Source organism: Meriones unguiculatus, chromosome 11, assembly GCF_030254825.1.
Source record: "Meriones unguiculatus strain TT.TT164.6M chromosome 11, Bangor_MerUng_6.1, whole genome shotgun sequence".
In the NCBI taxonomy this organism is placed as follows: Eukaryota; Metazoa; Chordata; class Mammalia; order Rodentia; family Muridae; genus Meriones; species Meriones unguiculatus.
In genome coordinates, this window is record NC_083359.1 from 83,952,943 (window position 1) to 83,980,030 (window position 27,088).

Genomic DNA, 27,088 nt, shown 5'->3' on the forward strand with positions numbered 1-27,088 from the left:
CAATCTGGATGTAGAACTCTCAGTTACTTTTCCAGCACCATGTCTGCCTGCATGCTGCCGTGCTTTCTGCCATGACGATAATGGATTAAACCTCTGAAGTGTAAGAGAGCCCCAGTTAAATACTTTTGTTTATAATCTTTGCCATAGTTATGGTGTCTCTTCACAACAATAGAAACCTTAATTAAGATACCCTAGGTCTATAGGCCATCTAGTCTCTGGTTCTTGGTTTCTCAAGCAGTGTTGGGCATGGGTTCCTTTTCATGGAGTGGGCCTTAAGTTAAATCAGACATTGGCTGGCTACTCCACAAGTTCTGTGCCAACACTGTCCTAGCATATTTTGCAGGCAGGACAGATTGTAGGCAGATGTTTTATGTCTGGGTTAATATCCACGTTTTTATTTTGGTAGCCTGCAGAGTACCTTCCTTTACCAAAGAAACTATAAGGTAAGGCTCCATGGAGGCATCAGCTTGATGAATTGTATGGGCATTGTCCATGGCAGTGGGGCTCCAACATCAATTTGCAGAGAACAGCCCTTTGTCTTAGCAATAGTCTGGGTTGTTTGGGGATTTTCATGGGACTCACTTGGGCAACAACTCAACTGAATGCAAGTTCTACCACTGGAAGACTTGCCTGGCTACCAGAGACAGCCAGCTGAGACTCTGTATCCCCTATTATATTAGGAGGAGTCCTCATTAGGATCACTTTCATACATTCCAGGAAGTTTCCACACCATTCCCCAAATGCTCCCCCATTATAACCATCTCTCCCTACACTCTCTCCCTCTGCCCCATCTCCTCTCCAACCTGATCCTCCTTGCTCCTGTCCCCACCCATCCCTCGGCCACTGGTATTCTATTCAGTTTCCCCTCCCAGGGAGATCTATGCATCTACCCCCACCCCAGCCTCCTCATCTTTACCTAACCTTTCTGGGTATATGGATTGTAGATTGGTTATCATTTACTTAGAGGCTAATATCCACTTAAAAGTGAATACATACCATATTTATCATTTTGGATCTGGGTTACCTCATTCAGTATAATTTTTTTCTAGTTTCATCCATTTGCCTGAAATTTTCATGATGTCATTTTTTTTTTTAAATAGCCAAGAATCACTCCATTGTGCAAATGTATCCATTCTTCAGTTGAGGGACATCTATGTTGTTTCCAGATTCCTGCTCAGCTATTATGAATAAAGCTGCTATGAGCATGGTTGAGCAAGTGTCCTTGTGTAGAATGGGACATCTTTTGGGTATATGCCCAAGAGTAGTATGGCTGGGTCTTAGGTAGATCAATTCCCAACTTTGTAAGGAACTGCTGTATTGATTCTAATAGTGGCTGCACAAGTTTGCGCATCCACCAGCAGTGGAGAAGTGTCCCCCTTGTGCCATATGCTCCTCCCTTGTGTTACTGATCTTAGTAATTCTGACCAAGGTATTTATTTCTTCTATCATATCTTCAGTGTCTGAGGTTTTCTATTCTGTCTCCTTCATTCTGTTCAGTGAAGTTTGCCCCTGTAGTTTCTGTTCAAATTCCTAAATTTTTATTTCTAGAATTCCTTCAGTTTGTGTTTTCTTTATCACTTTTATTTCCATTTCCAGGTCTTGAACAGTTTTATTCATTTTCTCAGTTTCTTTTTTAAAGGGATTTATTCATTTTCTTCAATAGTTTGTGTTTTCCTGGATTTCTTTAAGGGGTTTATTAGCTTCCTCTTTAAGGACCGCTAGCATTGTCATATAGTTGGTTTTAAGGATTTTTTTTTCTCATGCTTCAGCTACGTTGGAATGTTCAGGGCCCACTCGGTAGAATTGCTGGGCTCTGCTGGATACACATTGCCCTGGCTGTTATTGATTGTGTTCTTATGCTGGCATCCAGGCATCTGGGTTGGGGAGGTTATAGGTCTAGGTACTGAGTTTTGGGCTTGTCTTTGTTGGCTGACTGTTTTGTTCCTTTGTTTCTGTTTCCTCTCTGCATTTTCAGAGCATGTGTTGGCTGCGTGTTGCTTGTTTTGATGGCCTGCTCAGCTGGTGTGCTTACACGAAAGGCCTCTTGGTGTTGGAGGTTGGGGTACTGGGATGAGCCTGGGGAAGGAAGCTTGGGAGGAAGGTCTTGTGATCTGTTGGGGTGGGTCAAAGAGGAACTGGAGATAGCAGCAGGTTTCCTGCTACAGAGCTGGAAGGTGAGAATGAGAGGATTGGATCTTAGGAGCAGTAGGAGAGGTGTGGGTCCACCTTTTCTACTTGTTGCACTGGATTTGCTCTTGGGTGTCAGGGGGTGCCTGCTGGGGTTGGGGTCTAAGACAAAGCAATGAGTCAGGGAAGGAAAATTAGAAGGAGAAGAGCTGTGGGAGCATGGGGGCAGGGGCGGCTGCCATGAGTGTTCTGCTGAAGAGCTGGGGATGAGACTGGGGGATTGGATCTGGGGAACAGAGAGAGAAGGCCTGTCGACAGTCTACCTGGTTTTAGGTAGGCGTGGTCCGTGAGTTAGCAGAGGGTACCTGCTGGAGTTGGGGGTTGAGATCAAGAATGGAGAAAGGGGTCAAAAAGTTAGAAGGAAAGACTGTGAGATTCACAGAGATGTGGATGGGGAAATGAAGGCTGCATCCAGTATTCTGTTGCAGAGTTGGGGATGAGACTGGGGGATTGGATTTGGAGGGGAGGAGGGAATGGTTGGGGTCTTCAATTAGCTTACCTGTTCTGCTTAAGCTGGTGTGTTCCTAGTGAATGCCTGCTGGTGTCGGAGGCTGGGATAATAGGATGAATTGGGGGAGATATTCGTGTTTTTTGGGGATGGGGTCAGATAGGAAAGGGAGATTGCAGTGGGTTTCCTGCTACAGAACTGGGGATGAGACTCCATATAGGAAAAAAAAATGGCAAAGAGGCTATTGGCAAGTATTCCAACATGACAGAAATTTCAAAAGGCACTGACCAGCTGAGAGTGGTGGTGCATGCCGGTAACCCCAGCACTCGGGAAGGCAGAGGCAGAGGCAGAGGCAGAGGCAGAGGCAGAGGCAGAGGCAGAGGCAGAGGCAGAGGCAGAGGCAGAGGCAGAGGCAGAGGCAGAGGCAGGTGAATCTCTGTGAGTTTGAGGCCAGCCTGGTCTACAAAGAGAGTCCAGGACAGCCAAGGTGATACCTTGGTGGTGGTGGGGAGACATTGACAAAAATATAAAGTAGTTAAAGTTTGAGTCACTTGGCAAAAAATGATCATACTTTGACTATTAAAAAAAATCACTAATTTTAGGGTGGAGAGATGGCTCAGCAGCTAAAAGAGCTCGCTTGCCTCCAAGCCTTATGACCTGAGTTTGATTCCATCCCTGCATGGTAGACAAGAGAGCCAGCTTCCGCAAGTTGTTCTTTGACCTCCACATGTGCCTCATGACATATGTATGCATACACATAATAAGTAAATGGAATAAAAGTTTTTAAAAACTCACTTATCCTCTATTCTTGCCTTCAAAGCAGTATGAGACTGAAGGTTGTTCTAAGCTGTCATATAAATTGTCACCCATGGAATCCCTGTTGTCCTACAATACCAATTATAAGCAATATGTTGTTAAATAAAAGGCAAAGCATGGGAACAGGGACTATTTTTGACATGAACTCAATGCTGGGCTCTTTGAACTCCCCATCCCCCAAGAGAGGAGCAGCCCTGCTAGGCCACAGAGGAGGACTTTGCAGCCAGTCTTGATGATACCTGATAAAACAGGGTCAGATGAAAGGGGAGGAGGTCCTCCCCTATCAGTGGACTTGGAAAGGGGCAGGGAGGAGATGAGGGAGGGAGGGAGGGATTGGGAAGGAATTAGGGAGCGGAATACAGCTGGGATACAGAGTTAATAAAATGTAACTAATAATAAAAATAAAAAAGGCAAAGCATGCTTATTATCGTAACTTTTGGTTTCACTTCTGAGGCTGAAATCTTGATCAAATCTCTTATTTATTATGAGCTTCTGCTTATCACTTAAAATGGGTTCGGTTATGATGATCACTTCCTGGTACCATCTGTACTTTGAGCACTAGAGTTCTCTAAGTGCGACACCCACACTATTTAGAGATCTGTTCAAAGTGTAGAGATATCAAGGAGGAGTGAGGAAGCAGGGAAGGCTTCCTGGAGGAGGCAGTGCCAGAGCACTCAGACTGTGGCCTCAGTGCAGGTAAATTGAGGCATCTGGATGCAAAGGCGCGGCCTCCTCAGGCAGTCAGTGGGATAGCCTAGGGTTTAGGGTTTCAGATCCCTGGGTTCTCTCCTACTTGCTGTGTGAACAAGGAAAAATTATTTCTGTGACACTTTGATTTCTTATTTCGGAATTTATACCTAGGGGAAAAAATACAGTCTACTATACATCTAAGCTTGATAAGCTAATAAAACTATCTCAGTTCTGCTCACTTCCTTGGGGACTTGCAGAGAGACACCAACAGCATAGACAAAGACCTTTGTCTGCGGTTGGTCAGATCTAGTTAGGAGTGAAGGTTTGCAATTAAGTGCCCCTTGTCTTGGGGAGTTGTCAGGAAGAACCCAGACACATTAACCACTTCTGACGCATGGAGACAGTCCTGCATTGTTAATGTTCACTTGCTTGCACGTCCGAGGTTGCATTTGAAAGCAAGGTGAGAATGAGGGGACTGAGACCAAAGTTGAAAATCCGGGAATTTGGGTAAGGTATGACTGGACCTGAACTTGGAAGATACTACGGGAAAGAGAGGAGGCATGCACAAGACACTTGAGATGGAGCGGCCATGACTTGAAGCAGGCATTGCAAACAGTCCCATTAATGTGCAGCAATCGGTAACGGGGCACCTCAGACCATTTCCCATCACCACAACAGAGTCCTTGAGAAGGGTGAAATAGAAGTTTATTTTGTTTGTGAGGCTGGGGGGTTCAAGGACACAGTGGCAGCTTCTGGTGAGAGGCTTCCACTATGTCGTCCCATGGCAGAAAGGTCGAAGGGCAAATAAGTGCGCAGGAAAGGTGATGAAATAAGAGGCAGCTTTGCTTTGTGACCACCACCCTATGGAGACTGATCCAGTACTTGAGAGCAGCACCAGTCTGTTTACAAGGGCGCCCCAGATACTTTTCTCCATGGCTGGAGACCAACTCATGAATTCTGGGGGACGTACCATAGAAGGCGATAAGGGAAAACTCTTCCTTGTAGCTTCTCTTGCACCAATTTAAGGAAACGTGAAGATTTACAGAGAAATATAAGACAGACGAGGAGGACAGGTGCCCCCCAAGCTTTTAAGCAATGTGACAGGGAGGCAGGCTCAGGGGACTTAGGAACAATTCGAGTTTTTAATGGCTTCATGGTCCTGTCCCACTGGGTCAGGATGGCATTTCTGGCTCCATCCCATTTTCCAGGGCCCACTAGGCGGTATTGATAAGGGGTGCACGGTCCAAAGAAAACATGGCAAGCTAGTCTTGGGTCCTTAATGAACAGAAGTGGAATGTTGGGCTTTGAGCCTATGCACTGAGCGAGCTCATCCATGTAGGAAATGAAGTCAAGAATGTCTTCACTGGTGTCTTTAATCATACCCCTACGGGCAAAAAGGGTACATAACATCCATTAACCAACCCCAGCCTGCATTTCCCTGGTTATAAGACTTACTCCTCACCCTGTTATTTTGTTACTGCTGTATTAGGATCAAACATTACTTTGGGAATGCTCTTCTATGATGGGAAGAAATAGCAAGGGGAGCTTATTTAGCAAGCATGGCTTTGAGGGCAAATTATTTGTTGTAGGAGGTAGAAAGAGAAGCATTGAGACAATAGCTTTTGGTGTTTGTGCATGACAGGAGGCTAAAACCTGGACTGTCCGATTAAGATGTTGTTGATGAATGAACAGGATCAGAAAGCATTTCGTATGTGGACAGGGAAAGGAATAATCCCAGCTACCTGGGAGGCTGAGGCAGGAGGATTACTTGAGTAATCGATTATATGATGATACTTAAGCTATGGGCCAGCATGAGGCCGTCTAGGAGTGAGAGCTAATTTGGGGGCTTATCAGGTTTAAGGGGGAGGATGATAGAGAAGCAAAAATAGACAAAGCCAAGCTAGTGAGTGGGAAGTAAATACACACAGAATGGATTTCCTGGGATCATGTGAAGGTGAGGCAGGAAGGCAGGATCAGGTTCCCAAGTCCCAGGTAGTTGAATAGGACTTACTAACGATCCCCTAGAGCAGGCTATACCTCATACCTTTTAATGAGCTCTTCCTTTTTAGTGACTTCGGCCATCAGTTTCTGGGACGGAGGTATGTCACAGAGTCCTGTGAGGAACAGGGGAAGCAAACAGTAAGCATGTTAGCTTTTCTTCTCCTTAAGTTCTGCATCCTCTCATTTCTGGCCTCCGTCTGCTCCAGCCTCGGACCTTAGGAACTGCAGAACAATGGCAGGGAACTTCCTGGAGGTAAAATCCCATTAACCAGGGAACCTCATCGCCGCCGGAGTCTCAGACAGGTGCCCTGTGGCCCATCCCCCAACCTGAGCCACTCGCAGTGGACATCACCTCTGCTCCAGCAGATTTGATGCCTTCCCCCCTGTTGCCACATCCACTGTCAAAGCTTCCGCCTCTCTCAGCACTATGTGTATTGTGTAACATTCCTGCACGATATTTGCGTATGTTCCTGTGTGTTAAAACCACTTGCTGTTCACTTTTGGGACACATTTTTAGTTTTGTTATCAGGAAGTCTCCTGTGTGGTCAGTCTTGGCCTCAAATAGGAGCGCTCTCTCTCTCTGTCTCTCTGTCTCTCTCTCTCTCTCTGTGTGTGTGTGTGTGTGTGTGTGTGTGTGTTATGGGGATCACCTCTGTTGGTACTCAGTCCAGAAAAGGAGGTGAGTGAAAAGAAAACTGAGCGCCTGTGAGAACGCTCCTAGTCTGGTGACCTCAGATTTCTTCAAAACACCGAATTGTACTGGGAATGCAGTTTTGTGCCCCTCGCAGGTGTAGTGGATAGGAGTGAGTTTACTTCAGGTGACTCATTGTTTGCTGCTGTCATTCAAGTAAATCTTTAAACTATTCTTTCTATGCCTCTATGGAAAAACGTGTCTTTTTTTTTTCACATGCAGCTTTTTCTTGTCATTGTATACAGCTTGAACTCATGAGAACTTTACTCATTCAACTTTTTTTTTTTAAAGCACTAACAGTATAAACTATCTGAGGCTTTGAATAAAGTTGGCTATTGGATAAGACTTTAGTCTGACTTATTTATCAGTTCCATTCTCCCAGGGTCCCACTGCCTCTAGAGCAGTGACAAACCTCCTTCTTAGGACAGTCTCAGACCTTGACCTCTGTCCCTGCTCTTTTTACTTCTAAGCCAGATTTTAACCTATCATCATGGACTTTAACCCTTCTCTCTAGTGGCCCAACTCCCAGCATATCTAAAATCTCATCTGGCCCTTTGGTTTTCTGCAGCTTTACCCTTACTTACTTTATTTGAACCTTCCCTCCCACCCCCACTCGAAGTCTCCCTTATTTGCCTCAGGCTACTTGTGACCATGATAATCTGTCCTGTCCCCTGACCTCTTCTGGTCAGTCCTGCTTAGCCTGGTACCAAGAGGTACTAGGGTATGGTTCATTACTCTCAGAGGTAGGTCTGAGCAACTCTGTGCCATGTTCTCTGCCAGGGCTTTGTTAACTTGTCAAAAGCTAGCAAGACTCTGGTTGCTGAAGTGCCCCTTGGAAGCTCTCCGTTGGACCATGCAATTACTTATACGCTATGAACCAATTTAGCTGTGTCTTGCCAGCTGTGTATCATTTTAATAAGCGTTTTACAGCTCATTATACACAAACAACGAGAGTATTTAAGAGTCTTTTGTGGTTTTAGTGTAATTGGATAGTGCTGTGAAAGCACTTTAGGTGGCTTCAAAGAAATACAAATTCTTAATAATTTAATGAAAGCTTGAGATTCTTTCCCTGCGGTATAAAGATCTAAGCTTGCCTTATCCCGTTCAAATAGCATGTTTGCAGTTGGGCTTTGTGGTGCCGGCCTGTAATTTGAGTTGCTCAGGAGACTGAAGCAGGAGGACCACAAGCTCAGGGTCAGCTTGAAAATTTCAGTAGAAGCCTGTCTCAGAAAAGGAGAAGGAGAAAAAGAAGAAGGAAGAAGAGGAGGAGAAAGAGAAGAAGGATAAAGAAAAGAAAAAGAAAAAGAAAAGGCTGAGAATGTAGCTCAGGGGTAGAGTATTTGCCTGGCATGTGCAAGGTCCTACAAAACACGTATTAAATAGACTCATATAAATAACCAAATAAATACATATGGGTTGAATAGTGACTTAGGAGAGCATATACTGCTTTTAAAAATATTTATTATTTTTATGTATATGAGTGTATTGCCTACATGTATGTGCAGGATCCCTTGAAATTGGTTGTAAGCTGCCAAACAGGTGTTGTGACCTGAACCTATGTTCTTTGCAAGAAAATAAAGTTCTTTACTGACCCATCTCTTCAGCCTCAAGCATAGGTTTTCAAGTAAGGTTGTGTCTATTGCAATCACAGCATGAGATTACTAGTGATTGTTTTTTATTTATTAAGGATAACCTGTTTGGCCCAAATGTGAATGCTGTTTATACTTAAAAAAAAAGCACAGCTGCAGTTCTTTAAAACTCCAGCTAACCTAACTGGCCTGGTGTGATGCCAACAGTAAGAGCAGCAGTTATTATTCAGTGGGCTTTCATGGTGTGTAAGTACTCTGCTAACTTATTTGTAAAAAGTATCCATTAAAAAATGCTTGACAAAAATATCATATGGATGAAGAACAAGAGATCTGAAAAGGTCTTTACAAAGCTAATGAGTGTCAATGTTGGGGTTAGACCCCACTAACTGCATCTCCAGACCCTTTAGCTTCTTAAAATGATAACTCACATGGTGTACTACCAGGGCTAAATGTTTTTATAAGCATGCGTTAACAGTTATGGGGCAGGATAGAAAGACAGGGAAAGTTATGAGGATTGGAGTCTGGTTGAAGCCTCTCACCAAATGAGAATCAAGAATTCCAGGACAATTAACAGTTGTGAAAGATGCTCACATAGAGACAATATTCCTTTAATATAGAAATGAATGTCAAAATAGCAAAATACTTTAAGGCCTAAACCATTGAAGTATGGCTTTCCTCCTTTCTTAGATATTTTCTGGGAAGATCAAAGACAAGACAGCTAAAACATCTATCGGCCTTCAGACCTGGAACTTTTATCAGCTGGAATTCTAGGTCCCACCCTCTGGGCTCATACAGACTCCTCTGCCAAGACACTTTTCTGAGAAGCCAAGATGTGTCTTACCGTGTCTCCAAGATCCCTGTTTAATAAACTCCAGGCCCGCTTCATACTGGCTCGTCCTGAAATTCTGTGGTGAAGCCAAGGATCTTGCTTTCCCTGAGTGGAGGTCCCTGGGATTTAGGGATCAACTCAGGCTGTAGGCTTCATGTAGAGCAGGGGTCTTTGCCCCACCACAGCTGACAGTTAGCTACTCTCTTAAGATCTCAGTTTTATTCACATTATCTCAATATCATTCTTTGGAGGCAATATAAACTTCTGCTTTTAGTACAGATGGAAAGACTGAATTAGAGTAGAATGGGAACTTTAAGTGTAAAAACCCTGATCAATTCTGTTGTGTAACTTTATCACATCCACAGCATCAGCACAGCCTGCTCTCAATCAGATGGAATGAAACATATGAACATCTCTTATGATGCCACACACATATATACATATATATACATATATGTATATATATGTATACATACATACATGTATATATATATATATGATTAATTGCTCATTAAGTCTGCTCCTCGTATTTTATATTACTTTAGCTCATGTCTGTTTGACTTTAGGTAAATGCACGCACTAATTTTGAGATTCAGTTGATGGCGTTTGTGTTTAAATAGAGCTAACATACCTTTGAATACTCTTGTGGCCCACCGTGCTTGGAACTCTGTGCCCACTAAGATAGACCCATTGAGGCGGATCAGGCCAATGATGGCTAATGTTGTTCTCTCCAAATTTGGGGGAAAGACTCGCTTGTATAGGACCATCTTTTTTGTACAAAGGCTTTTGAGAGGTTCTTCAAAGAAGGGAAAAGAAAATTCATATCCTGTAGTGAAGATCACTACGTCAATGTTGGCTTCTATTGTCCCATCTTCAAAGATGATAGAGGACTCTGTAAAATCCTTCACGCTGGTTTTCATGGTGATTTTCCCACAGAGGATGCGGTTTGGTAGCTCATCATTCACAATAAATTTTGGTGTTTTCCTTTAACAGAGGAAAATATATATATTCACTATAATTACCTATAAGAGACTTTAGCAAATGATTTCTTTAGTCAGTCAAATTTGATTATTTGCCAAATGAAGGAAGTGAGTTGACCAGTGTCTAACTTTGAAGTTTGTAAGCTGGTAAACAGTCTCTGTTTTTATAACATGCTGCCTCCCTCCTTCCCGTAGAAGGCTTGTGGAAAATGACTCTTTTCTGACTTGATTTACAATTCCCTTTAAAAAATATTGCACTGAGGAAGATAGATAGATGATAGATAGATAGATAGATAGATAGATAGATAGATAGATAGATAGACAGATAGATGGAGAGAGGAAAACTTGCAGGGGCCAGTCCTTTCTTTCTTCTACATGTTCTGCAGGACTGGACTCAGGTTCCCAAGCTTGATGTCAGGTGCCTTTATGTACAAGCAGTCTCACCAATGCTTGACCTATGACTCTATCCTTCAGAATTCATTTTTTTAGGGCAGCGATTTTATTTTGTTTCTTCTTCGCTAGGCAAGTAGTTTACCACTGAGCTATATCCCTAGTACAGCAATGCTTAAAGTATAAGGATGGAATAGATAACTAACCATTTGGGATCAATTTGGGGTTCTATAACACCCAGGTCCACAGAAGTCAATGAGGTCAAGAGGAAACCAGTAAGAAACTATTTGTCTAAAAATAAACTATTAATCTATTTACATGAATGGCTGTTTTTTTATCATTACACAATCTCATCAGACATATGGCCTTTATAAAACTGACAGGTCACGTCAACATCATCTCTGCCCTTTGTTTTTCTTATACATTAAAATAGATGTTGCTAAAGAATATTTGACGGGGGCTGGGGGCAGTGCAAGAAGGTGGTGACCAGTGTGTGTCGTAACTGAAGGGAACAGGATCTGAAACTCCGAAACTGCCCAGAAAGTCTCAATGTCAATGTTCTGGCGAGGGGAGACCACCTGCTAGCTGGGAGTGTTTGGATCCAGGTCACCCATGGACGTCTCCAGGGACTGAGAGTGGCAAATATTCAACCCCTCTGCACTTCCTCTTGCCCCAAGCAGGACATCCCTGTTCAGCAGAGATGGCCGCGGTTGCCCCAAGCACTGCACTCAGTGACTGAGACGGCAGAGCAGGGCCTCCCAGATCTGCGCTACAGTGGGCAGTAGCTAGCTCAAGCAGGAGCTTTCTTGTTTTGTGACTGAGACAGCAGAGGAGGATACCCCAAGTACAGCTCTCCTTGACTGGAGGCCAAACAGTGGACACCATTGAGCTGACAGATCTCCTACACTCTGTGGGCACAAATCTGAGAGTAAAGAACGGGGGTAACCCCTGTACTTTCCGATTGGGCCTGCGAGCAAGTGAGTGTGCCTTCAAGTGAGTGCATGCAGAGCCCCAGATCCAGGATCCAGATCTGGCTAGCAGCCAGACATTGAATCCCTCCCATCCAAACCCCTGCTGTGAGCAACATAGGGATCCTTGGGACAGCATTCTCAACACTGAAGCCCCTGTCCTGCAGGTCTCTCAGTGGAGTCCAGGTGAACAATTCCTGGAGCCCAGACGTATCTGAATACCAGGAGGACAGTACTACAGGCTTGTAGGCCACTGAGGTAGTCAGGACACCTGCACATGCGCATTGTGCCTGCAACAGCGCCAGCACCCGCACCTACTCCTGTGCTTAAGCTCCACCCTTTCAGGCATCTACACGCTCCAGCACCTTGTCCTTCAAGGCACACTTCCATGCACACACCTGTGCTTGTACACATGTGCCTGTGACCTTCCTCTCTTAGCTACAGCTGAAACACCAGCATCCACTCTCAAACCGGTAGCCCTCTCTCATCTTCCTGAAGACTACACCAGACACCAGAGACAGATGGACACAGTCTAAAGTACAGACTCCAGGAACAAACAGTGAAGGGTACAGATAAGCAGATGGCTAGAGGTCTAGAGGTCGGTGTAAGAACACATTCAACAAAAATTTAGACATCATGGCTTCACCACAAACCCCCCATCAATGGATTTGCTATTTCATCAGAAACACAGGAAAATTATCTCAAATCTATGCTTATCCGGCTATTAGAGGCACATAAAAAGGAAACAAAGCTCTCAAAGAAGTACAGACAAATGCAGCCAAAGAAATAGAGGCACAAGTAGGGCATATAGAGAGGAAACGAATAAAGCTCTCAAAAAAATACAGGCACATACAGCCAAACAAATAGAGGCACTAGTAGAGGCACAAGTAGTGGCATATAGAGAGGAAATGAACAACAACAAAATAGAGGCCGTCATGGAAAGACAGGAATCCACACTCAAACAAATAAAGGAAATGGTGCAAGACATGAAAACAGAATTAGAATCAATAAAGAAAACACAAAAAGAGAAAAACCTGGAGCTGGAGAACTTAGAGAAAAAAAAATCAGGAACCACAAAGGTAAGCATCACCAACAGAATACAAGAGATTGGCTCTGAAGATACAATTGCAGAAATTGGTACATCTCTCAAAGAAAAAGTAAAATTGGAAAAGTTCCAAACACAAAACATCCAAGAAACAAAGGACACCATGAAAATATGTAATCTGGGGCTGGAGAGATGGCTCAGAGGTCAAGAGCCCTGTCTGTTCTTCCAGAGGTCCTGAGTTCAATTCCCAGCAACCAATAAAAAAAAGAAAAGAAAAGACGTAATCTAAGAATAATAGGAATAGATAAAAAAGAAGATTCCAGGCTCCAAGTACTGGAAAATATTTTCAAGAAAATCATAGAGAAAAATTTCTCCAACTTAAAGAAAGAGCTGTCCATAAACATACAAGAGACATACAGAACACCAAATAGACTAGACCAGAAAAGAAACTCCTCACATCACATAACAGTCAAAACACTAAATCTACAAAACAAAGAAAAAAAAAAAACACTAAAAGCAGCAAGGGATAAAGGCCAAGTAGCATACCAAGGTAGACCTATCACAATCACACCAGACTTCTCAACAGAAACAATGAAAGCCAGAAGGGCCTAGGCAGATGTCATGCAGACTCTAAGAGACCACAGATCCCAACCCAGACTACAATACCAAGCAAAGCTTTCAATCAACATAGATGGAGAAAACAAAGTATTCCATGAAAAAACTAAACTTAAACAATATCTACACAGCAACCCAGCCCTATAGAAGATACTAGAAGGAAAACTCCAATCCAATGAAATCAACTACACCCATGAAAACATAGGATACAGACAACGTCACAAAAAAATTAAAAGAAAACAAGCATTGAAACACATTAACACCACCAGCTCCACAATAAAAGGAACTAACATTCATTGGTCACTATTACCTATCAACATCAATGGACTCAACTCTCCAATAAAAAGACACAGACTAATAGAATGGCTGTAGAAACAGGATCCAACATTCTGCTGCATCCAAGAAATACATCTCTGCAACAAAGATAAACACTACCTCAGAGTAAAGGGCTGGAAAAATATTTGTCAAGCTAACAGACCCAGAAAACAAGCTGGGGTAGCTATCCTAAGATCTAATAAAATAGATTTTCAACAAAATCAATCAAAAAAGATGAGGAGGGACACTTCATTCTCATCAAAGGAAAAATCCACCAGGAGGACATCACAATCCTGAACATCTATGCCCCAAATACAAGAGCACCTGCTTTGATTTAGAGGTCCTAAATCAAAACAACCTAGTAGATGTCTACAGAACTTTTCACCCAAAGTCAAAAGAGTATACTTTCTTTTCAACACCCCTCAGAACCTTCTCCAAAATTGACCATATAGTAGTCGGACACAAAGCAAGCCTCAGCAGATACAAGAAGATTGAAATAATCCCTTGTATCATATCAGACCACCATGGCTTAAAACTAGACCTCAACAACAACAGAAATAACAAAAAGCCTACATACACAGGGAAACTGAACAACTCTCTACTCAATGACAGCTTGGTCAGGGAAGACATAAAAAAAGAAATTAGAGACTTCCTAAAATTCAATGACAATGAAGGCACAACTTACTCAAACTTATGGGACACAATGAAAGCAGTGCTAAGAGGAAAGTTCATAGCACTAAGTTCCTTCAGAAAGACATTTGAGACCTCTCATACAAGCAACTTAGCAGCACACCTAAAAGCCCTAGTGGGGGGTGGTGGTGGAAGGGGGGGGAAGCAGACACACCCAAGAGGAAATAATCAAACTCAGAGCTGAAATCAATAAATTAGAAACAAAGAAAACAATTCAAAGAATCAATGAGACCAAGAGCTGGTTCTTTGAGAAAATCAACAAGATAGACAAACCTTTAGCCAAACTAACTAAAATGCAGAGAGAAACTATCCAAGTCAGCAAGATCAGAAATGAAAAGGGGGATATAACAACAAACACTGAGGAAATCCAACCAATCATTATATCTTACTACAAAAGCCTATATGCCACAAAAATTGAAAATCTAAATGAAATGGACAATTTTCTTGATAGATTCCATTTACCAAAATTAAACCAAGATCAGGTAAATAGATTAAATAGTCCTATATCCCCCAAGGAAATAGAAAGTCATCAAAATTCTCACTTCCAAAAAAAAAAAAAAAAAAAAAAGCCCAGAGCCAGATGGTTTCAGTACAGAATTCTACTAAACCTTCAAAAAAGAGTTAACTCCAATTCTCTTCAAACTTCCATAAACTAGAAACAGAAGGAACATTACCAAACTCATTCTATGAAGCCACAGTCACCTTGATACCTAAAAAGACCCAACAAAAAAAAGAACTTCAAACTTATCTCTCATAAACATTGATGCAAAAATACTCAATAAAATACTTGCAAACTGAATCCAAGAGCCCATAAAGGATATCATACACCATGACCAAACAGGCTTCATCCATCCCAGTCATGCAGGGGTGGTTCAGTATATGGAAATCCATCAATGTAATCTACCATATAAATAAACTGAAGGAGAAAAACCACATGATCATCTCCTTAGACGCAGAAAAACATTTGACAAAATTCAACACCCATTCATGTTTAAAGTCTTGGAGAGATCAGAGATACAAGGCACATACCTAAACATAGTAAAGACAACATACAGCAAGCCTATAGCCAACATCAAACTCAATGGAGAGAAACTTAAATCAATCCCACTGAAATCAGGGGCAAGGCAAGGCTTTCTACTCTTTCCATATCTCTTCAACATAGTACTTGAAGTCCTAGCTAGAGCAATAAGACAACTAAAGGAGATCAAGGGGATACAAATCGGAAAGGAAGAAGTCAAAGTATCACTATTTGCAGATGATATGATAGTATACATAAGTGATTCCAAAATTCAACCAGAGAATTCCTTCAGCTGATAAACACCTTCAGCAAAGTGGCTGGATACAAAATTAACTCAAAAAATCAGTAGCCCTCCTGTATACAAAAGACAAAAGTGCTGAGAAAGAAATTAGGGAAATGACACCTTTCACAGTAGCCACTAATAACATAAAGTACCTTGGTGTGACTCTAACCAAGGAAGTGAAAGATCTGTTTGAAAAAAACTTCAAGTCTCTGAAGAAAGAAATTGAAAAAGATATCAGAAGTTGGAAAGATTTCCCATGCTCATGAATCGATAGGATTAACATATTAAAAATGATCATCCTGCAAAGAGCAATCTACAGATTCAATGCAATTCCCATCAAAATACCAACACAATTCTTTACAGACCTTGAAAAAAATTCTTAATTTCATATGGAAAACCAAAATCCCCAGAATTGCTAAAACAATCCTGTACACAGATCGTATGGAGGTATCTCCATCCCTCATATCAAGCTGTACTACAGAGCAATAGTAACAAAAACTATAGAGTAATAGTAATAATAGTAATGGTACTGGCTTAGAAACAGAATGGTAGATCAAAGGAATTGAATAGAAGACCCAGAAATAAACCCATATACCTATGGATATACAGGTATACAGATATTTTTGACAAAGAAGCCAAAACCATACAATGGAAAAAAAAAGACAGCATCTTCAACAAATGGTGTAGGTCTAACTAGATGTCTACATGTAGAAAAATGCAAATAGATCCATATTTACCACCCTCCACAAAACTAAAGTCCAAGTGGATCAAAGACCTCGACATAAAACCAGATCATAAAACCACTAAATCTGTTAGAAGAAATAGTAGGGAAGAGCCTTGCACTCATTGGCACAAGAGACAAATTCCTGAACAGAACATGAACAGCACAGGCTCTAAGAGCAACTATCAATAAATGGGACCTCATGAGACTGAAAAGCTTTTGTAAAGCAAAGGACACTGTCATCAGAACAAAATGACAGCCTACAGACTGGGAAAGGATCTTCACCAACCCTATATCTGACAGAGGGCTAATATCTAGAATATATAAAGAACTCAAAAATTTAAACAGCAAAAAAATCAAGTAATTCAATTTAAAAATGGGGTACAGAGCTAAACAGAGAATTCTCAATAGAGGAATATCGAATGGCAGAGAAACACTTAAAGAAATGCTCAATGTCCTTAGTCATCAGGGAAATGGAAATCAAAATAACCCTGAGGTTTCACCTTACACCCACTAGAATGGCTAAGATCAAAAACTCAAGTGACAGTGCATGCTGGAAAGGATGTGGAGAAAGAGAAACCCTACTCCATTGCTGGTAGGAATATAAACTGAACAACCACTTTGGAAATCAATATGGTGCGTCTTCAGAAAATTAGGAATAGTGTTACCTCAAGATCCAGCTATACCACTCCTAGGCATATAACCAAAAGATGCTCAAGTATACAACAAGGACATTTGCTCAACCATGTTCATAGAAGCTTTATTCATAATAGCTAGAATCTGGAAACAATCCAGATGTCCCTCCGTTGAGGAATAGATACAGAAATTGTGGTACATTTACACAATGTAATACTACTCAGCAATTAAAAACGAGGACATCATGAAATTTGCAGGCAAATGGTGAGAACTAGAAAAGATCATCTTGAGTAAGGTATCCCAGAAGCAGAAAGACACAGATGGTATATACTCACTTATAGTGGATATTAGTCATATAATATAGGTTAAAAACACTAAAATCTGTACACTTTGCAGAAGCTAAGCAAGAAGGAGGACCCTGGGTAAGATGATCAATTCTCAGTTAGAAAGGCAAATGGGATGGACAGTGGAAGAGGGAGAAAACAGGGAACAGGACAGGAGACTACCACAGAGGGTCTCTGAAAGACTCTACCCAGCACAGTATCAAAGCAGATGCTGAGACTCATAGCTAAAATTTGGGCAGAGTGCAAGGAAGCTTATGAAAGAAGGTGGAGATAGAAAGGCCTGGAGGAGACAAGAGCTCCATAAGGAGAGCAACAGAACCAAAAAATCTGGGCCCAGGGGTCTTTTCTGAGAATGATACTCCTCCCAAGGACCATTCATGGACATAACCTAGAACCCCTGCACAGATGTAGCCCATGGCAGCTCAGATTTCTCTGGTTTCCCTAGTAAGGGGAACAGGGACTGTCTTTGACATGAACTCAGTGGCTGGCTCTTTGATCACCTCCCCCTAAGAGGCGAGCAGCCTTACCAGGCCACAGAGGAAGACAATGCAGCCAGTCCTGATGAGTCCTGATAGACTAGGTTCAGATGGAAGGGGAGGAGGACCTCCCCTATAAGTGGACAAAGGGAAGGTCATGGGAGGAGATGAGGGAGGGGATGGGGGAAGGGTCTACAGCTGGGATATAAAGTGAATAAACCATAATTAATAAAAAATAAATAAAAAAGAATGTTTGATTCAGGCATATATTAAAACCACACCTAATGACATAACATGAAGTTCAAAGTTTTTTTTTTCATCTCAATATATATTTTATACAATAGTATAGTAAGAGATATATTATTTTAGGTACTCCTGTTAGGAATTTATACCCTTTTCACAGTCAGACTAGACATTTATTATTCCAGGTAGCGAGAGACAGCAGTCTGTGCTTGCTGATGCTGCCAGCACTGTATTTCTGGACAGTAGCAATCTCAAGTTGCCCCAAAGCCAACTTCAATTTCCTTTCAAGCCGGACATAAAAGTTTTCATCCTTTATTTTATTCTAGCATGGTGACTTCACTACTTTTGTTACCGGACAGAGAATATGCCCATTTCAAGAACTGCTGTGGAAATTGATGGACAATGTCTTAAGGAAATAAGTTTATAACAGGAGAAACTGTAGGTATTGAATATGTAAAGTTCTGAATAGTACAGAATGAGAATTGTTGACTTAAAAATTTCCATCAGGGATCCAAATCAGAATGACAACAAGATACTATCTCACTCCAGTTAGTATGGCTATTGTTTTTCTAAAAGGAAAATGTGGGTGAAGGAATAGAAAAAGAGGAATCTTTGTACTCTTGGTGGGAATGTAAATTAGTTCAGCCAATATGGAGAATATTGTAAAAGTTCCACAACAACAACAACAACAACCCCAACTAACCAAACAACAAAAAACTAGGACTAGAACTACCATATGATCTGTCTATCTCACTTCAAAAGTAATAAAATTAGCATTCCAAAGAGATATCTGCATGCCCATTTTAACTGTGGAATTATTCACATTAGCTAAGGTACAGAGTCAGCCTCAATGCTCAACAACAAATGCATGAATAAATGGATAAAATTTCCTCTCTCTCTCTCTCTCACACACACACATACAACCCAGACTATTTTCAGCCTAAAGAAAAATGGAATCTTTCACCTATAGAAAAATGGAGAGACTTGAAGACTATGTTACATGAGATACACACAACTGAAAAGGTAAGTGCTGCACATTCATTTCTGCATGTGGAAGTCAGGATCACAAGAGTGACGATTAGAGATGGAGAAGAATGACTATCGGGGAAAAGAAGGGTGGAAACAAAGGAGGTCGGCTTTGAATAGTAGATGATACTACGTGCATGTACGGAACTCAGTCGATACTTAAAATTTATACGAATTTGTAAAAATAGTGAAAGCAATCTGAAGCTTTCCCATGAAGTAAAAACTTAAGTACCCTTTTGCAATGCTTAATCCATAATTCTCATGGTTAAGCATTTTATTCAGTTGCTTCTCTTGATACCAGCTCATAAAACGTGAAGGCAGGACTCGTTTAATAAAATTATGCCATCTTCTTAAGTGCATCATATTGAAAGGGTAGCCACCAGCCCAGAGGCGGCTTAAGATCCAGCTACCGGTTCTAGTGCTGAGAAACACCTGAAAAGGAAAGCAAGAAGGATAAACACATGCTCATCACTTTGGAGTATGTTTTCTTTGATGTGCTTCAAATTACATTTTGGTTTTTCTAACATAGATCTACGGGTGACCATACGTTCTTGTTGCTACAGTTCTAAAAACACATCCCTTGACTTCTGTTAAATATCTTCGTTATAGTATTTATACAGTTACGAAAATAGGATTGTAATATTTGTAGGTATAATCTGTTGGTCTGGAGATTTTGTGTGTGTTTGTGGTACATACGAATGCAGACATGTGTGAATGCATGTATACATTCATGCAGAGACCAGGGCTCAACCTCTGGTCATTTCTCAGGAGCCATCTACCTTGTTTGATCTCATACTTGGACACGGAGCTCAAATATTACACCAGGCTGGCTGTCCAGTGAGCCTCAGGGATCTGCTTTCCCAGAAGTACATAATGCTGGCTTTTTATGTGGGCTCTGAGGACGGACCTCTGAACCTCGTGCTTTTGTGGCAATCATTTATTTGTGTGACTGAGCTAGCTCTCCAGGTTTTTGGTCTGGCAATTTTTTAACCATATGAATAGTAGAGAATTAAAAGGTTCGGAAAAGCAACTGTAACCGAATTAAAGACAAATCTATTCTTTTGAAATCTACTAATTTTCTTATAATTTACGAAATGTGAAATAGATCTTTAACTTGTGAGTTGTTTGGAATGTCTAAAATCATTATATATACTTACATACCTGTGCAAGTGAAAGATTGCTTTTATATTAAAACAAAGAACAGAGCTGGTTTCTAGTAGGAGAGTTGGAGATTTTGGTAAACAACCTTACTGCTCACTGGGTTCTAGCATGGGATTTTGACAGAATTACGGAGGGTTTATGTAAAAGGAAGATGGCCAGGTATTAGATGCACATGCCTGTAATTCCGGAGTTTGTGAGTCCGAAGCAAGAGTTTGAAGCCTGGTGAGGCTACATAGCGAGACTCTAATTCAATAGAGAACAGCAAGAAATGGCTGTTGGAAGAGGGAAAGAGAGTAGGTGTGCAGGATCCAGAGATGAAGACAGGGAGATGGAGATGACTGTAGGAAAGTTTGGTCTCATTCCTTAAAGATCACCTTTGAACAATTCCTGTGGGTAGGCATTCATAGTTTTTCTGGAGCCTTTTGGACATAGTCAAGTTCTGGAAAGTGCAGACCAAGAGTGGCTTTGGAGCTTTCCCCCACTTAAATCATGCCAGCATAATTTACCAGTTGGGAAGGTGCTTATCGTCTTGACAGTTTCTCTGTAGCCAGCGCCCATGCTGATAGGAGTGGACTCACAAGTAGTGTGTACCTGAGCTGCTGTATAGCTGAGCTCCACTGCGATGTCTCCTCCAGTGTTTCCAAGACCAACCACCAAGAGGCGCTTGCCCTGAAAGGTGTCTGGAATCCTGTACTCTTGGCTGTGTAGGATCTGTCCTTTAAACTTACGGATTCCTGGGGGAAGGAAAGGATGGAAAGACCTGAAATACTTAAGCTCTAATCCTGCAGTACACAGCGATAGGGAGGCACATTGCTTGTATCACCACTTGAGGCAGGAAGTGGAGGCAGGAAGTAGAGGCAGGAAGTAGAGGGAAGAAGTAGAGGCAGGAAGAACAACTCTTCCAGGAATTCAGTGAGCCCAAGTGCATCTCTCATACAACCAGCCTTGTTAACGGTACTGTCCAAAGCTGGAGAGAAAGAGAGAGAGAGAGAGAGAGAGAGGGCGCTCAGTGAGTAAAGGCGCTTGTTGACAAGTCTGACAGCCTGGGTTGGATTCCCAGAAACCACATGGTGGAAGGAGAGAAATATCTTCTGCAGTTTGTCGTCTGGCTTCTGTATGTGCACTGTGGTACGTACACTGACTATATGCGAATATGATAACGTTCATGTAACATAAACACGTGGATAACATCATAGCAAGTAGGAAAAACATGGGGACCATTCCTCTGCCATCTGGGGCAGGGCACAGATGCCTGAGCTTGCTCCGTTCATTCAGTGCGCTGCTAGAAAGCCCAGCTACAGCGAAATGAAGAGGAGGAAGAACATTCACTTCGGAAAGAAGGAAGTTAAGTTTTCATTGTTTGCAGGTAAGATGGTTTTACATACAGAAAACTCCTTGGATTCCACCCTGAAAAGCGACCCGATAGGATTGATTAATTAAGGGAAATTGCAGAACACTAAATCAACATATGAAAGTAGCATATATAAAATAACATACAGAGTATTATCAGCGTATACCAATGGAAAAAGATATGATATAGTGATCAATAGGACAATTCCATATATAGTAGCTATAACAAAATAGCCTGGGATAAATTTAATCAAAGAAGGCCATGTTTTAAAACACTGATGAAAAGTCAATGGATGGGGCAGTGGGTTAAAGGTCATGCCATCAAACCTGATGATCTGACTGCGATCCCTGGGTTCAAGCCCAGGCACCATTTAGAACACCCCCTGAGAAATTATGGATTGGATTCTCACTTGATCCCTGCTTTTAAACATATTTTTGAATAAGATATTCTATTTACTTGTGATAGATTTTTATAAGATTTACATTTAATTTTTCCCTTGTGAAGTCTAGAGGTTTATCCCTTACATTCTTATCATTTCTTTCTGTTCCTCAGGGGCTGCAGAGATGGCTCGCTGGGAGGGTGTGCTTGCTATGCAAGCAGGAGGATCTCAGTTTGGATCCCAGGATCCATGTGAAAAGCTAGATATGGCCTCATTTATGCCTGGAATCCAGGAGCTGTTGGAGGTGGAGACAGGGTGGTTTCTTGGCCTTGCTGGCTACTGGCCTAGCGAAGGTCGGTGAGAGACCTTGTCTCAAAAGCACCAGGCAGAAGGTGATAGAGCAGGACACCCAACACCCCCTCCCACCCTCATGCATCTGCACACAGGCACCTGTACAAACACGTGTATACGCGACACAGCAAATACTATGGCTACATACACATAAAAAAAAAAAAAAAAGAAAAGAAAAGAAAAGAAAAAAATTCAAAACCTTACTTACTATTTGCTTTCAGAAAAAATTGATGACAGAATAAAAACAGGTTCACTACATTTTAGTAATCACTTCCCTAATTTATTTGTCACACCTGGATTTGAATGGATATCAGCTTTCTCAATAACCGATTATGACCTCAAAGATGAAGGTTTGCCAGTCATGAATGTGTTGAAAAGAATGTGCTGAGCTGTTTTCAAAGGGGATTTCAAAATCACCCTGATCTGAGAGGTGTAATAGGCAATTTTAAAGAGTGAATTTATTCATTTAAATATATAACCTCTGTTTTGTTTCCTTTAAAAACTACCTGTCAAGCTACTGGATTCTCTCACTTTAAGGTTTTGAATCATAGGCCAGTCCTGATTCAAAGGACCTATATAACTCAACCCCCCAAATTAAAGCCTTTAGGAAAAATGACAGATGTGTGATATTTTAAGTCTTGTTTGATTGCTGTACTTGAAGTGGGCATGCTGGGTAAGGCTTCAGCCACAGCATTTCTATTAATACCTGAATAGGCACACTGCACACCAAAACACTGTTGTGTTTTTTTTTTACCTTTTAAAGTAATTCTGTGCATGTAATTTCCAAGCCAATGTAACACGGTGTACAAGCCTGGGGAAGTATTTTCAATTACGAGCAAGTCATTTTTCTTCTTGAAGAACCCAGGAGAGTAGCGAGGGTCTCAGGTAGAATGGACTCACCAGGGAAGGACTCCAGAGGTAGATGAGGGCTGAGGAACTGCCCAGTACAAACCATGACGGCGTCGAATACAGCTCTGTCCTGTTTGCCCTCCGTCTCTGTGACAACATCCCACTGGCCAGTTTCAGAGAAGTCTGGGCGTTGTGTTACACTGAGCACAGTAGTCTGTGAGCAAGAGACAAACACTCCCTTTGACTCTCACCCAGTGACTGGTAAAATAACCCGTCTGCTATTTCAAGTGGATTAACTCATGATGTAAGCTCATATGTGGACCAGGATTTCGAAGAGCTGAATCCCTTCATTGGAAGGATGAAGCGGGACTTTCTTCTTGGTGAGAAGGAAATGGGCTATAATTTCCTGATGCACTGGGAATTCAGGAGAGCAAACTTTCCTTCAGCATAATTTCTATGTTGAGTTGTAGTCATTTCTTCCCAATGGGTTTCATAACTGGAGTTATTCTTATTTTATTCTCAGGAAAAAAAATTAAGTTTCATCCTAAACAAGAGTTTGACGTTTACAGGTGGAATCAAGAAATTCAGTATTTTAATGATGTATGTAAAGAACATCGAGGAAAGAATTACCAACCTTTTCATATCAAGATAAAAATCAAAGAAAAGTTTCCTTAGTCAGCTCATTTCCATTAGATTGCTGACGTGGCCAGCCTCCATTCATGAACTTTCCACAACCCAAACCATCTTACCTTAAACTGAATATACTTCAGGAGGTCAAAGTGCTCAGCAAATTCTCTGAGATAGTCCCAAAATTTCTCATGGCTCATGTAATTGGGGAAATCTTCCTGGAATGGGAAGTCACTGTAACATGACATTTCCTTGGAGACATTTGTCACTAGTGACCTGTAGACCCTGGTCATCCCATCCTTGGAAGTTTCCTGTAGTGGAGGTAGATTTAGCATGAAGGAAAGAAGGAACAAGGCAAGGGACAAGGAAAGAAGAAGGCAAGGAACTGTGGTGGCCTTGGTGGCTCATGCTTGTCCAGCTGAAAGAGTTTAGAGCAATTAGCATTCTACTTGTAATTTTAAAGAGTTCTGGGAACTGCAGCATTGGCTACCCATTTTGTCATGATAAGACATCCCTTCTGGGACTGGAATAATTAAGTGCAATATCTTTGCTCCATCACAAGAAGCTGATGACAGTACGAAATTGTTCTTGACTGATTCCATGGACGTAGGGCTCATGGTGAGCCTTGGCCAGCTGTTCCTTCGTCACCTGTCATTCTCATAGAGACTCCCTCCATTCACTCTGGACATTTCTCTCCTTGCCTTTTTCCAGGGAACTGCTTGACAGTTTTTCTAATTTTATTCTATGCATATTTACTGACTGTATTCATTCCATCAACATTAAAAATACCAGACACTAATTATAGGAACAAAACCTAGCTCCCCCCTCATTAGCCCTTTCTCCCTCCCTCCCAGATTAACCATCAGGAAAAATTCATCTTGAGCTGGTAACCTCTTCTTCCTCCTGTTTTCCTTACTCATTCTCCAGTCTTGATCTCTATTACTCAAAAACAAGACAACAAAAGCATCTATATGCTAGGCACCAATAAACATCATATGTCTGAGGCTAATTTCCATTTCTCTCTCAGTTTTATTTTTTCCCTGTTACTGTCTGCTGGAGGCCTTCCAGGACTCAAGGGTTTGTTGAGGGTAAGTGTTGGGGCCCCACAGCACTGTGCCCTGCATCTCAGAGCTGCTCATACTGCATTGTGAGGACCTCATTATGGTTTCTGTTCTTTTCTCGGCTGTGTGGAGGGAGGTGGGGCTCCCTGTTTGTTTGGTGTACCCTTGTATTCCGACAGAGGGCCACGGGAAGCACACACTGAATCTTCCATAAGATCTGAGCAGTGTCTGAGAGTTGGGTCACAACTACTCTCCTCCAACTTCATCTTCACCAAGTGTGCAATCTATTCGTCATTCACCAGCACTGTCCGGCTTGCTGGATGATGCTTTGCTACGGCTAGACTTTCCGAGTCCAGAAATCATCGCAAACCTCCAGGCTATGCTGATATTGCCAGGTTTCCCTCTTTGTCTGCTCTGTTTTTCATGTCCTCAACTATGCCTTGCCTACTTCTCAGGCATCTTACATCCCACATAGCGTATATCATGGCCCCACACACATATTTAGCTTGACACAGCGAGCTACCGTTTTGATCACCAAGGCAAGCTAATGCTGCCACAAGTGAGCAGAAGTGGCATGTAACCAGATTACGGCTATGAGATGGGAAGATTCGAACCACGCACAGCGAACTTCCACAGTCCCCCGAAGTCATTGGTTCTCTCAAAGCAGGTGGGCTCCAGGTCCTCATCCAAGCAGCACTTGATGGAGGATAGGCCACTCACGCCAGCTCCAATCACTGCAACTTTCTTGGCCATGGTGTGCTCTGTGTGAAGGTCAAGGAGAACTCTGTATGGCAGTGTTACAAGAGAACCCTGGACACGGGGCTCGGCCTCGGCAATGTGGCTAATGGTATCTCTTGCTAATGTTAAATAATTTCTCTCATTTAATCTGTTGGCGGAAGTCGGACCACACCTTGGTTAAAAGCTGCAGGCTCTGGAAGTGACTTCCTTGGGAACTTGGCATGCACATGGTTCATATACATACATGCGGGCAAAATGCTCATATGTGTATGTGTGTGTATTTGTAAAAACAAACCTTTAAAAATATAGTTAACAATCTAGAGAAACTATTTTGCAATAAACAAAATACTACTATGCCTAATATGTAAAATAAACTTATAAAAATTAATAATAAAAAAGAAAATTTGCATGAGAAAAAAATCTCTTTTCAATAAAAAAGAAAAATAATAAAAAAAAATGCCAATTGGACAAATTGACATGGACGGGCAATTTATCCAAGAAAAGAATAGCATCAATCAAGAAGTATACAAAATCTTTTCAATCTCATCAATGATACCAAACTTGAGGTAGCGTTTTCTAGCTTTCCAATCCGAAGCTTGGAGAATGGAGCTGTGTTGGGTAAATCGATACATGCTCTGCGGCAGAGGAACTCTGCATGTACGCATCACTCACCACAGTGGTATTTCAAAAAATAAAAACAAACCCACAAAAAAGAAAGAAGAAGAAGAAAGCTACGCAATCAAAACAAAACAAAACAAACCCCAAATCCTACAAGAGCTAAACAAAATACAGTGCCAAACAATCAAGCTATGCCTTAAAACTTGAGAGGTTAAGAAAATGCACGGCGTGCCATCTCTGTCGTTTCTAAAGAGTGCTAAAACGTGACAAACACTGCTTTGTTCCCTGGCTAGACAGGGGACCCGAGTTTCTGAACTCGGACCTCTGTGTAACAAAACCCCACCTCATACCTGACAGGTCAGCAAACAGTTCTGACTTGGAAAGCCACAGGTGATTAGCAGATGGAATGATCAGTTAGGACTCCTGGGACACTGATATTTGCTGAAGAGCTAACTGGCCTTCTCCTCACGGCTGCCCACTGCTGTGTAGTTCTGAGAACAGCCGGAGTCCGAGGAGAGCCGCTGAAGCACTCACGCCTGTGACTGAGGCGGAGCCTTCCGTTTGGATGGTCCCCTCTAACTTTGCGCTGCTTTCTGTCTCCTTACCTCTATCAGCCTCAGTCGACAGGCTTCGGACGCAAATCACATGCCATCTGCGAAAAACACACTCTCCATTCGCCCTCTGCAAGAGCAGTTTCTAGAAAAATTTCCTATTGAAGTGGGGGAAAAGAAAGATATCCGGGACACTTACCTTGCAGGCATAGAGCAGATCCTTGGACTTGAAGTCAAAGGTGAGAGGTCAAAGGAGGTGTTTGTCTTATGAAACACAAGGAGGAAGTTTCAGTCTCAGAGCCTTGTTCTAAGAAGAAATCAGAATGCTGACTCTGATTGAAGTCTCAGTTTAACACAAAAGCAAGTTGCTTCTTCTGCCATGCTGTTGACAACAGGGAGCT

At 41.9% G+C, this 27,088-nt stretch overlaps 1 protein-coding gene across 3 annotated transcripts; it reads right to left on the reverse strand.

Moving 5' to 3' along the window:
- Positions 1 to 4,828: 4,828 nt before the first annotated feature.
- LOC110562605 (flavin containing dimethylaniline monoxygenase 4) lies at positions 4,829 to 27,088 on the reverse strand. Of its 3 annotated transcripts, none has more exons than XM_021659419.2 (9): positions 26,887 to 27,088; positions 25,402 to 25,541; positions 23,842 to 24,030; positions 23,144 to 23,306; positions 20,754 to 20,896; positions 19,234 to 19,433; positions 9,883 to 10,235; positions 6,186 to 6,255; positions 4,829 to 5,525 (listed from the first exon to the last, which is right to left on the reverse strand). In XM_021659419.2, exons 2-9 carry the CDS (start codon positions 25,531 to 25,533, stop codon positions 5,090 to 5,092), a joined length of 1,686 nt encoding a protein of 561 aa, XP_021515094.1. In that variant the 5' UTR covers positions 25,534 to 25,541; positions 26,887 to 27,088; the 3' UTR covers positions 4,829 to 5,089. The 3 variants fall into 3 exon arrangements, with proteins under 3 accessions (XP_021515094.1, XP_021515095.1, XP_021515093.1); XM_021659420.2 differs by lacking the exon at positions 26,887 to 27,088 and adding an exon at positions 26,742 to 26,880; XM_021659418.2 differs by lacking the exon at positions 26,887 to 27,088 and adding an exon at positions 26,487 to 26,644.